This window comes from Lontra canadensis, unplaced genomic scaffold (genome assembly GCF_010015895.1).
Source record: "Lontra canadensis isolate GAN:19392208 unplaced genomic scaffold, GSC_riverotter_1.0 scaffold1, whole genome shotgun sequence".
Classification (NCBI taxonomy): Eukaryota; Metazoa; Chordata; class Mammalia; order Carnivora; family Mustelidae; genus Lontra; species Lontra canadensis.
Window position 1 is genome coordinate 11,809,286 of NW_022630995.1, and position 12,337 is coordinate 11,821,622.

Consider the following 12,337-nt stretch of genomic DNA (forward strand, 5'->3'; position numbering starts at 1 on the left):
TTGTTTTCCATAGCTTCACTAATAGCAGCTGGGATACCATAATCATCTCTTTCACTGATAAGTTCATTTAAGAAATGAAGGTATAATTCCTATAATTCCTGAGGTATGATTCCACGGTTCTCTAAATTTTGCCTGATTCCAGGCAGTCTAGATGTCTATTATTATCTTGCCTATGTAATTGTTTTTTAACAGCAATAATTCATTTTCAATCATGGATCTGTATACCTAATTGAAAATACAATAACATGAGCTTTTGTTTTTGGTGGCCCACTGCTGCAAATGGAAGAACTGTGTTGATCCTGTGTTTTTGCAACGTGTCATTTGATTAAATGAAGCCTGGCAGGAAGGGAAGGTGATCTGAGGGAGTCATTGGATTTATGGGCTTTATGTGTCATTGAAAGGAAAAAAAAAATTCCAACCTTAGTTTGCAGAGTCATAAAATCATACAAAAAATGGACGAACTAGCTCAGAGAATATCTCGGAAAAATTAGCAGTTCTGGATCCCCAAAAAGAGCTAGCCTAGCATTACTATGCTCAATCTTGATGTTGTCCAGATTTGCGTACCTGACACCCCACACACATAAACATTTTTCTCCCTGGTCTCTCACACATTCCTACCCTCCACACAAACCAAAAATGAAACAACACCAGCTCTCAAAGAAAACTAGGAATCTGCTGGCAACATATTTTAAAGACATAAACACATTTTTAAAATCTCCTTAAACATCTGTAAGTAAAATGGAGGGTCTTAAATGACATGCTAATTTCCTTCTGGGCTTTTTTGTATTTTCCAGTTCTGCATAGGTATAATCTCCACAGCAAGGCCTTGGTGGTTTTATCTGTATCTGTCTTGTGGAGGGCCCTTACCTAAAGAGTTGATTACAGCAAATAGACCATGAGAGAATCTCACAGTGGGGCCTCAGATAACAGGGGTAGAGAACAGGAGCATATTTCTGGGGCAAAGTTTCTTCCCCTCCACACACAAGCTTCTTGTTTAATCCTTCTTTGTATATATGTGACTCAGCATACAAAAAAAAAAAAATACTGAGAGGTTGTAGAAATGATTAAAGTGACAGAAACCATCAGTTCTACCCTGTTTCTGCCTGATGAAATTCTTTAGTATTATCTTTAGTAAATGTTTATATATATTTCCCCTTTCCAGGACATTGGAAACTCAGGTTTCTTCCACATGAACACACACAAACACGCTCACACACCCAATGACTTTTCATCACGATCAAAATTGTTAGAAGACATTCTTTTTTTTTTTTTTAAAGATTTTATTTATTTATTTGACAGACAGAGATCACAAGTAGGCAGAGAGGCAGGCAGAGGGGGCGGGGGTGGAAGCAGGCTCCCTGCTGAGCAGAAAGCTCGATGCGGGGCTCGATCCCAGAAACTTGGGATCATGACCTGAGCCGCAGGCAGAGGCTTTAACCCACTGAGCCACCCAGGCACCCCAAGAAGACATTCTTATAAACTGCAGAGAAGCAGCAGGCTTCCATACATGGATGCTTCAGATACTTCCCCTATGCATTTCTCTCAGACACTCTGCAACCCTGAGGAAACCGTCAAATCCAGGCGCTCTGAGTATGCTTACTTCGGGCCACCTCCCTGATCCATTTCCTTCTCAGGGCTAGCTTCCTGGCTCCGCCAGCTGTTGAAACAGCAGTACGTGCCTCTATGCGTGTGCATGTGTGTATAGTTCAACCTTTTTATATCTTACCTGTCTGTAAAGTCACTGATTACTACTCTCAGATCAAATCCTGAACTTAATTTTCTCCTGGTGACAGAAGTGAGCCTCCCCGGTCTCCCCTGGCCCTGCTTTCCAGGGACTCCCACCAGCTCCCAGGGTTCTTGTCAGCACCAGCACCACTGGCTGAAAATGAAAACTGAAGAAGGAGATTGAAGCGTGAGGTAAATTTTGCTTTTTAAAATCTCTTTTATTGAAGTTTTTGTCTGGCATCTGCAGAACATTTGGGCTTCTCGAGTGATTTCAGTTTTGAACACAAGCTTGCGATTTAAATGCTTTTGCCTAATTCCAATTTTCCCACAGGAAACGGAGTATTGTTTATGCTGTGAACAATCTATCAGGCTTTCCGTGATCACTTTCATTTTCCTAGGTTCAGTTGGACTTTTCTGAAGCATGTCAGGATTGGGGGTCTTATGAAACTATAAGGCTCATAAAGGAATAAAACTGGACTTCATTAGAGTGAAAAAAAAATAGAAGAAATATTCTTTTCTCGGGGTGCCTGGGTGGCTCAGTCGTTTAAGGGCCTGCCTTTGGCTCAGGTCAAGATCCCAGAGTCCTGGGATAGAGCCCCACATCATGGGGCTCCCTACTCTGTGGGGAGGCTGCTTCTCCCTCTTCTGCTTGTGTTCCCTCTCTTGATTGTCTCTCTCGGTCAAATAAACAAATAAAATCTTTTAAAAGATATTCTTTTCTCATTAAAAGAACCATTCAGTTTTATTTTTTTACTTATTTTATTTTTAAAAATTTTTAAAGATTTTGTTTATTTATTTGAGAGACAGGGAGAGAAAGAGAAAGAGAGAAATAGAAGGCGCGCACAAGCAGGGCCGGGGCAGAGGGAGAAACAGACTCCCCACTGAGCAGGAGCTAGACATGGGCCTAGATCCCAGGACTCTGGGTTCATGACCTGAGCCGAAGGCAGACACTTAACTGCCTGAGCCACCCAGGTATCCTAACCATTTGGTTTTAATGTCAGGTATCTCCTTTAGTTTTTCCTAAGAGGGGTGTTTTCATCTCTCTCTCTCTCTCTCTCTTTTTTTTTTTTAACCATTGATCTTTTTAGAAGCCAATTCTAGACATTGTAATTTTCAGCCTATCACTCAACTAGGAAGACCTGTGGTGTCATGTAGCCTATCATATATAACCAGATAAAACTGTCAGTTTGGGGTAGGATTTAAAAGTTATATATAAACTAATATTTATAATTTTAAATGTCCCTCATAAACCATCTTGCAAGGTTTCTGGCTCAGTGACATTAGTTATGTTATGTTTTCCAGGCTTACCCATTTGCATCTGTCTCCCCATGTAATTCTGAACTCATCATCCATGGGTCAGAACAAGTGCAAATCAGGACTACTGCTCCTAGATTCCTGAATCGGTTACACCCACTTCCCAGATGTGACTAGGATGTATTCAGAATCAGCTGCCTTATTTTCATCTTGTTACTCATATCCATGCTTCTCTGACAACATTTTTGCATCATGAAAAGCTTGAGGTTTTTGTTCAAGGAAGTTTGCTTTGTCAAAGTAAAATTTCCTTACAAATTGTGAACACCCTAATTTGATAAGAGAAAATCACAGACACTTTGACTCTGGCGCAATTCCACCCATGGTAGATTTGCCCTATGACCAAGTGGCTCAGAGCTGGGAAACTTGTCTATTTCTTGTTGCCACACACTTGTGTGCCTTTGAGCAGACTCTGAACTTGTTCCTTAATCTTATCCACAAGATGAAAGACTTATCATCAGAGTGGGTAGCCCAGTCAATACAATTTATTTTCTAGAAGACGTTAATTCATTTTGATAAATCATTTATATATACCCTACATTGTTAAAGAGTAGATGAAAAGTGGTTTAAAGTCATGCTTCCCACTTTTCTTGAGCATGGCAATTACTTGGGGACTTGGTTAAAATGTAAATTCTGATTCTAGATTGGGGCCTGAGATGTTGCCTTTCTAACAAGCTCTCAAGTAATTCCAATAGTACATGGTGCTTGTACATGAACTATATTTGAATAGCAATTGTAAACTGATTATATAAATATAAAGCAATAGTACAAATAAATCAAAATTAATAAAGAAATGAAAAAGGATGAGTGAAGACACGAATGGACCCAGGAATGATATTATAAATGTATAAAATAACGTTAACCACCCACTAAGTGGGGAACAAATCTGTCCACATGATTTGTAGCAGACAGTATAAAAATGGGAACTGTGTGCTCTGTATTTATTTGCTTTCCCCTAATAATCTGTATGTAGAGTAAGAGCTGTTTAGTGCAATTATATCACTACTGAATTTTCTATTCTGGAACCAAAGAAGAGAAAGAGAGCCTCATGCATTTTCCTCAATGAATTCAGAATATAAAAGCATTCAAATGATATTTGGGATCAATATTTATGTTTATATAATCTGTGAAGAAACAGTTAAAAAATTAGTAGAACAAAATGTTTCAAGGAAAACTGTTGCACTTATTGTCTGTAACTCAATCTAATATCCAAATATACTATGCTGACTTCTGCTGTCCCTCATCCATATATCCATATATCCATATATGTATATATATATATATATCTCCAAACTGGGAGGTAACACTGTCCCCAAGATCTTAGAAGATTCTGAGTGGGATATGCGGGTTCAATCATTCACTCATTCAGTTCATTCAACATTTACTTTATTTGAAGTACAGAGCTTACAGACTCAATTTCACTCCTTTCCACTTCCTGCTTCTGCTGGGTTCCTGACCAACCACATTATTTGTTTCCTTCCTGAGGCTGCTGAAATATTCCATAGTAACTCATGCTGGAGAATTTCTTTTACTAGACTCTGCCCTTGTGCTAGCAAGGGACTGCTAAGGCAACGAGACATTCACCGCCAAACAGAAGATAATTAAGAAGCATACAGAAGGCAAACATTTAATATGGAATATTTAATATAATTTTCCTAAAATGCCCTGGCCACTCAGCTTTCATCAGCATCTCACTTCAGAAACTTGCCTGCTCTAAATTTGTGTGTCTTCCTGCGCAGAACCTCTGTTATTCCATCAATGTGTTCTTCTTCAAGCCTCTGAAGGACCCAGCTCCTTTACTTTATGAGGAGTAAAAAGGATGCAAAATTTGAACTATTTTTACTGTTTTTCTAGCATGAGATGCCTTATGTTTAAAGAAACCCGTGGTTTGGGGCACCTGGGTGGCTCAGTGGGTTAAGCCTCTGCCTTCGGCTCAGGTCATGATCTCGGGGTCCTGGGATCGAGCCCGCATTACTCTCTGCCTCCTCCTCTATCTCTGCCTGCTGCTCTGCCTACTTGTGATCTCTCTCTCTGTGTCAAGTAAATAAATAAAATATTAAAAAAAAAAAGAAAGAAACCCATGGTTTAATAACAACTTTTACTGGGGAAACAAAAAGACACACATTTTTGGTGCATTCATATTAATTATAAGATATAAAATTATGATATACAATGCATATCTTACAATGTAAAATGAAGAAATCTTTGTTCAAATTTCTCTCTTCTAGAATGTTTTTTAGAGAATGTGTAGAAGAGTTACCTCTAAAACACCAGGCTATTGTATCAACAAGATTTTCGTAATCAAAAACATTCCTCTTTCTATACAAACTAATTTTATGGATAACAGTTTAAGCAGCACCTAGCTTTTAAATTTGTGATTTTGTTTGTAGCTCCCATTATACAAGTAAATATTGAAAGCTTAATAAGTACAATCACTGTTTAAAATACCTCCAAGGAATTTTGAAATCACCAAATTACTTACAAAATATTTATATGATAAAACTTCTGGGTGGCAATCTTTGAAGTCCAGTTATACTTATTTTACTAGCAGTAATGAGAGTTCATCTAAGATATTATATAATTCAAATTGTTATTAACTCAAACTCTATTCATATGTAGTATATATTATGTATTATTGTTTACTGACAGATTCTCAGAAATAAATGGAACAGTAGATTATGAAGAATGCTTTAACTTCTACATTTTACATTTCTTCCTGTTTCTAGGATGTTTACAATCTATGTGTGTTGAGAGGAGGGTTGTAAAATGAGAAATAATAGTAAAAGCAAAGTTTCAATTACAAAATTCAGTAGAGATGAAGTGGAAAAAATAAACAATGAGTCATTCTGCATGATGGTCAATTTTATGTGTCAACTTTATTGGGCCACAGGGAGCCCAGGTATTTGGCCGAACATTATTCTAGGTCTGTGAGGGTATTTCTGGAAGAGATTAACAACATTTAAATTGGCAGACTGAATAAAGTAAGTTGCCCTTTCTAATGTGAATGGGCTTTATCCAATCAGTTGAAAGCCTGAATAGAATAAAAAGGCTGACCTTCCTGGGAATGGGGGAGAATTCATCTTGTCAGACTTGGAGCTGAGACATCAGTTTTTTTCTGCTTTCACACTCAAACTGAAGCATTGGTTGTTCTTGGGTCTTAAACTTGCTGGCTTTCAGATTAGAACTAAACCATTGGCAATCCTGGGTTTCCAGTTTGCCATCTATACATCTGGGGAATTTTCAGCCTTCATAATTACAGGAGCCAATTCTTTATAATAAATTTTCTCTCTTTCTCTCTCTCTCCATATACATACATATGTATACATATATGCATGTATATACATAATATGTAATATTGTTTCTGTTTCTCTAGAGAATAGAGAATATAATAGACCTTCCTCCCATGACTCAAAATTTTTGAAGACTTAGCAATGAGATTCTAATTCAGAGTTAGTATTATTAGTATGATTATGATTAGAATAATTGTTAATCAAAGAGTTTGCAAAGCAATTTTTATTATATATACATACGTACATTATATTATATATTATTATATATATGTATGTACATTATATGTGTATTTGTGTATGTGTGTGTGTATAAAGGAATTTATTATATCTTTATTTTACCTGGTTTATGTGGTTGAAGATCCAATAGGATAAGTTGGCAAGTTGGGGACCCCGCACAGCTGATGCTTTAGTTCCAGTCTGAGACTGAAGGCTTAAGAACCAAGAGATTTGATGTTTTAGTTTGAAAGCTGTCAGGTACAAGATTTAGGAAAAGTCAATGTTTTAGTTCCATTGTGAAGACAGGAAATAGGCTGATGTCACAATTCAAAGACCATCAGGAAAGAAGCATTCTCTCTCATTTGGGAGAGGGTCAGCCTTTTGTTCTATTCAGGCCTTCAGCTTTAAGAAGGGCAATCTGATTTACTCAATATACCAATTTGAATATTAATGTCTTCCAAAAACACCCTCACAGAAATACTCAGCATAATACCTAAGCAAATGTATCTGGGCATCTCATGGTGCAGTGAAATTGATCCATAAAATTAATCATCGTAGTTTCTGAGCAAGATCGAATAACAGGAACTAGATTCACCTTTTGCATGAAGCAACCAAATGAAAGATAGTGGATAGGAAACAAACAAACAAACAAAAATTGAGCCATATGATTTCCCCAGATTACTGCCTTGAAGGAATTCCCAGGCCACACTTCAAGGAGACAAGACAAGACATCCAATAAAAAATAATCAGGCATGCAAAGAGGCAGAAAAAAAAAACATAATAAAAAAAATGTATTCAATTGAGAAAGCAACCTAGAACTAACACGATGATGGAATTAGCAAATAAAGGTCTTAAGACAGGAATTATAACTGTATTCAATATGCATGAAAAGTTGAGAACAAAAATATAATCATTTCCAAAATGATAATCCTGAGGGGGAAACTAGGTCTAAGGTAAACATGCAGTAGGTGGGGTTAACATCACATTACACATTGCAGAAGAATAGGTTAGTAGTGAACATGAAGGCACAATGATAGATGTTATTCAAAATGAAACACAAAGAGAGAAAAGGATTTTTAAAAAGGAATAGAGCATCAGTGAGCTATGAATAACTATATGTGGCCTGGGGTCCAGAAGGAAAGAGAGACAGAAAAATCATTTGAAGACATGACTTTAAAGCCACAATTCCAAGAAGCTCAGTAAATCTGAAACATGCACACACACACACACACACACACACACACACCCCTTGTGAAAATGACCACACTAATGCAGATGATAATTCTATTGACAAAAACCAGTGATCTTAGTTATGGGACTATAAGGCCCAGCATAGGGAATATAGTCAGTGATATTATAATAATGTTGTACACTAACAGATGGCAGCTACACCTGTGGGGAGCAGAGCTAAGTATAGAGAAGTTGAATCACTATGTTGTACACCTATGTTGAAATAATGTAACTTTGTGTGTCAACTACACTCAAATAAAAAAAAAAAAAAGGAAAAAGAAAATCTTAGAAGCAGAGAAAACAAATGTGTTATATGATGAAGTTCTAGAATATAGGTGAGGTTTGGTGGGGTGACCAAGAAAGAATTCTTGAGACATCTTTGGTGCAAAATGGTGTTTTATTAAAGCAGGGGGACAGGACCTGTGGTTAGGAAGAGCTGCTGCCCTGGGGTTGTGAGGGGTGGCTGGTTATGTACCATGCGGGTAGGGGAAGTAAGGAAAAGGGAGGTTTCAATAGAACTTTCACATGCTAAAGTGGACCTACGAAGATACTGGATACCAGAGACCTTGACATTAGGAAGGTCGTTTTGCCCTCTAGTAAGGTATTAACATTAAGATGGGTAGGATGGGTGGGAGATTCCTAAAGAATGTCACATATGTCCCACCGAGGAGTGGGGGTCGGGGGAGGTTGCAGATGTCAGCCTTTTGCTTTGTCCTCAGCCAACCTTCTGTTCCCTCATCATTTTGTATAGAAAAACAAAGGTAAGAAAGACACTGGATTTCCAAAAAGGAAAAATGTGGTACAACGGAAGTGTAATGATGAATGGTAGTTTATTTTGCCTTAAGTCCAGATAATTCTTAGCATATTTCTGTAAAATCAGATTTTCAATTCTAAGATGTGCAGTTTCATTTCTGTAAAAAAGTTCCAGTAAAGACCTTTGTGCTGCTTGTCACTGAGCCAGTTGCTGCTCTTGCAATCTACAACTTTATACCCACAAAAATGCCCTTTGTATTTAGATCTCCGCATGCTGAGTGTTAAAGGCCAATTTCACTCTCATTGAGTAATAGTGTCTTAAGAACAGCCTTAGTTATTCCGTTTCTGATTTTGATCTTCTTTATTTTCCCATGATTGGACTGTCAGAAAATATTCTATTAAGTATTTGTACAACCTGGTACCAAAATGATTTCCCCAAAAGATGTCCTCAGAAAAAATCTGAAGCTGATTCATGGCTATCCCATGACCTATGCTTTTGCAAACAACTGGGAAAGGATTGAACAGTTCCACAGCAGGCCAGAAGACATCGTGATAGCCACTTACCCCAAATCAGGTGAGTTTTGTGGACTGACAGAGGCAGATCTGGCTTCAGTCTTTGTTTCCTCTCTACAAAATCATTATCATCCTAAATAAAATTAATATTCCTATCAGCCAGTCTAGCCATATACTTTTGAGTATGTTTAAATGAGCATTTGGGGCACAGAAAGGGAAATTGCAGAATTAAGTTTCTAATAGAATGTATTAAGATGGCAGACTACCTGTAGGGACTCCCCTCTCCCCCCTCATTCAAGTGATGGTTTCTAAAAATTGTTGCCTTTCACCACAGGTACCACTTGGGCTAGTGAAATTGTGGACATGGTTCTAAATAATGGAGATGTTGAAAAATGTAAGAGGGATTTTATAACAGTTAAAGTGCCAATGTTGGAAATGGCCGTCCCTGGACTAAGAACTTCAGGTAATTTTAAACTACTTGGGAATTATAATTTTATAATATTATTATTTTTAAATTTTTATTATTTTTTTAAAATTCAAAACCAAATTTTCTTTTTAATTTAAATTCAGTTAGCCAACATATACTACATCATTATTTCTCGTTTTAGTGTTCAGTGTTTCATTAGTTGCTTATAACACCCAGTGCTCATCACATTAGGTGCCCTCCTTAATGCCCATCATCCAATTACCCCATCACCCCACATACCCCACCTCCAGAAACACTGTTTGTTTCCCTGAGTCAAGAGCCTCTCATGGTTTGTCTCCCTCTCTGATTTCTTCCTATTCCGTTTTCTCTCCCTTCCCCTATTATCCTCTGTGCTGTCTTATATTCTACATATGAATGAAACCATAGGATAATTGTCTTTCTCTTACTGACTTATTTTGTATAAGTGATGAAGTTCTAGAACATAGGTGAGATTCGTTGGGGTGAGGTCCGGAGCCGATGACCAAGAAAGAATCCTTGAGACATCTTTGGTGCAAAATGGTGGTTTATTAAAGCACAGGGCAGGACCCATGGGCAGGAAGAGCTGCAGCTGCCCTGGGTTGTAAGGGATGGTAGGCTATGTACCCTGCAGTTGGGGGAACGTGAGGGAAAGGGAGGTTTCAATGGAGCTTTCATATGCTAAAGAGGGCCTACAAGGTGCAGGGATACCGGAGGCTTGATCAATGTTGTCTTTTGGCAAGCCATTAACATCAAGATAGTTGGGAGATTCCTGACTTGCAGGATTGTGATCTCTGCAAGTTAACTATTTGTTTCTCGTTTATGGCGGTCAGGGGTACCTGAGGAATGTTACACATATTACCAAGGGAAGCCGGTGGAGAGGGGGTACAAGGTGCCAGCTTTTGTCCTCAGCCAGCCTCCTGCTCCCTCATTGCACCCCTGGAGCTCCTGATTGACTTATTTCACTTAGCATAATACCCTCCAGTTCTGTCCATGTTGATGTAAATGGTAAGTATTCATCTTCTCTATGACTGAGTAATATTCCTTTGTATATATTAACTACATCTTTATCCATTCATCTGTTCAAAGACATCTCAGCTCCTTCCACAGTTTGGCTATTGTGGACATTGCTGCTATGAACATAGGGGTGCCTTTTTTTCACTATATCTGTATCTTTGGGGTAAATACCCAGTAGTGTAATTGCTGAGTGGTAGGGTAGTTCTATTTTTAACTTATTGAGGAACCTCCAGAGAGGCTGTTCCAGCTTGCATTCCCACCAACAGTATAAGAGGGTTCCCCTTTCTCCACGTCCTCTCCAACATTTGTTTTCCATGTTTTGTTAATTCTCACTGGTGTAAGGTGGTATCACAATGTGACTTTGATTTGTATTTCCCTGATGACAAGTGATGTGGAGCATTTTTTCAAGTGTCTATTGACCATTTGGATGTCTTCTTTGGAGAAGTATCTGTTCATGTCTTCTGCCTGTTTCTTGACTGGATTATTTGTTTTTCAGGTGTTGAGTTTGAGAAGTTCTTTATAGATCTTGGATTCCAGACCTTCATCTGTTGTATCATTTGCAAGTATCTTCTCCCATTCCATAGGTTGCCTTTTAGTTTTGGTGTCTATTTCTTTTGCCATTCAGAAGTGTTTTATTTTGATGGAGTCCCAATAGTTCATTTTTGCTTTTGTTTCCCTTGCCTTTAGACACATGTCTAGTAAGAAGTTGCTTGGCTGAGGCTACAGAGGTTGCTGCCTGTGTTCTCCTCTAGGATTTTGATGGATTCCTATCTCATATTTAGGTCTTTCATCTATTTTGAGTTTATCTTTGTGTGTGGTGTAAGAGAATGGTCCAGTTTTATTCTGCATGTCACTGTCCAATTTTCCCAGCACCATTTATTGAAGAGACTATCTTTTTTTCCATTGGATATTCTTTCCTGTTCTGTTGAAGATTAGTTGACTATAGAATTGAGGGTCCATTTCTGGGCTCCCTGTTCTGTTCCTTTGATCTGTGTGTCTGTTTTTGTGCCAATACCAAGCTGTCTTAATGATCACAGCTTTGTAATAGAGCTTGAAGTCAGGCATTGTGACACCACCAGCTTGGGTTTTCTTTTTCAACATTCCTTTGGCTATTTGTATTCCTATGATCTTTTCTGGTTCTATATACATTTTAGGTTTGTTTCAGCTCTGTGAAAAATGTTGATGGTTTTTTGATAAGGATTGCATTGAAGATTGTTCTGGGCAGCATAAATATTTTCACGATATTTATTCTTCCAATCCACAAGCATGGGATGTTTTTCCATTTTTTTTGTCTTCCTCAACTTCTTTCATAAGTGTTCTGTAGTTTCTAGAGTACAGATCCTTTACCTCTTTGGTTAGTTTTATTCCTAGGTATCTTATGGTTTTTGGTGCAATTATAAATGGATTGATTCCTTAATTTTTCTTTCTTCATTCACATTGTTAGTGTATAGAAATGGAACTGATTTCTGTGCATTGATTTTGTACCCTGCCACGTTGCTGAATTCCGTATGGGTTCTAGAAATTTTGGGCTGGAGTCTTTTGGGTTTTCCATATAGAATGTTATGAAATCTATGAAGAGTGAGGTTTGACGTCTTTGCAAATTTGAATGTCTTTATTTCTTTTTATTGTCTGATTGCTGAGGTTAGCACTTCTAGTACTATTTTGAACAAAAGTGGTGAGAGTGGGCATCCCTGTCATGTTCCTGACCTTAAGGGAAAAACTCTCAGTTTTCCCCCATTGAGAATGATATTCATTGTGGGCTTTTCATAGATGGCTTTTATGACACTGAGATTAATTCCCTTTATTCCTATATCCTGAAGAGTTTTAATCAAAAAGGGAT

At 37.9% G+C, this 12,337-nt stretch overlaps 1 protein-coding gene across 2 annotated transcripts in view; it reads left to right on the forward strand.

Annotated features, from left to right (window-relative positions):
- Positions 1–1,656: 1,656 nt before the first annotated feature.
- The window catches only part of SULT1B1 (sulfotransferase family 1B member 1), a 28,647-nt gene continuing 17,966 nt past the window's right edge, over positions 1,657–12,337 (forward strand). Inside the window, exons 1-3 of one of the 2 annotated variants that reach the window (XM_032845783.1) lie at positions 1,657–1,917; positions 8,913–9,099; positions 9,373–9,501. In XM_032845783.1, coding sequence (XP_032701674.1) covers positions 8,952–9,099; positions 9,373–9,501 — 277 coding nt within the window. In that variant the 5' untranslated portion in view covers positions 1,657–1,917; positions 8,913–8,951. Of the gene's footprint in view, positions 1,918–8,809; positions 9,100–9,372; positions 9,502–12,337 lie in introns of those variants that run through there. The other variant, XM_032845703.1, reaches the window with a different exon arrangement.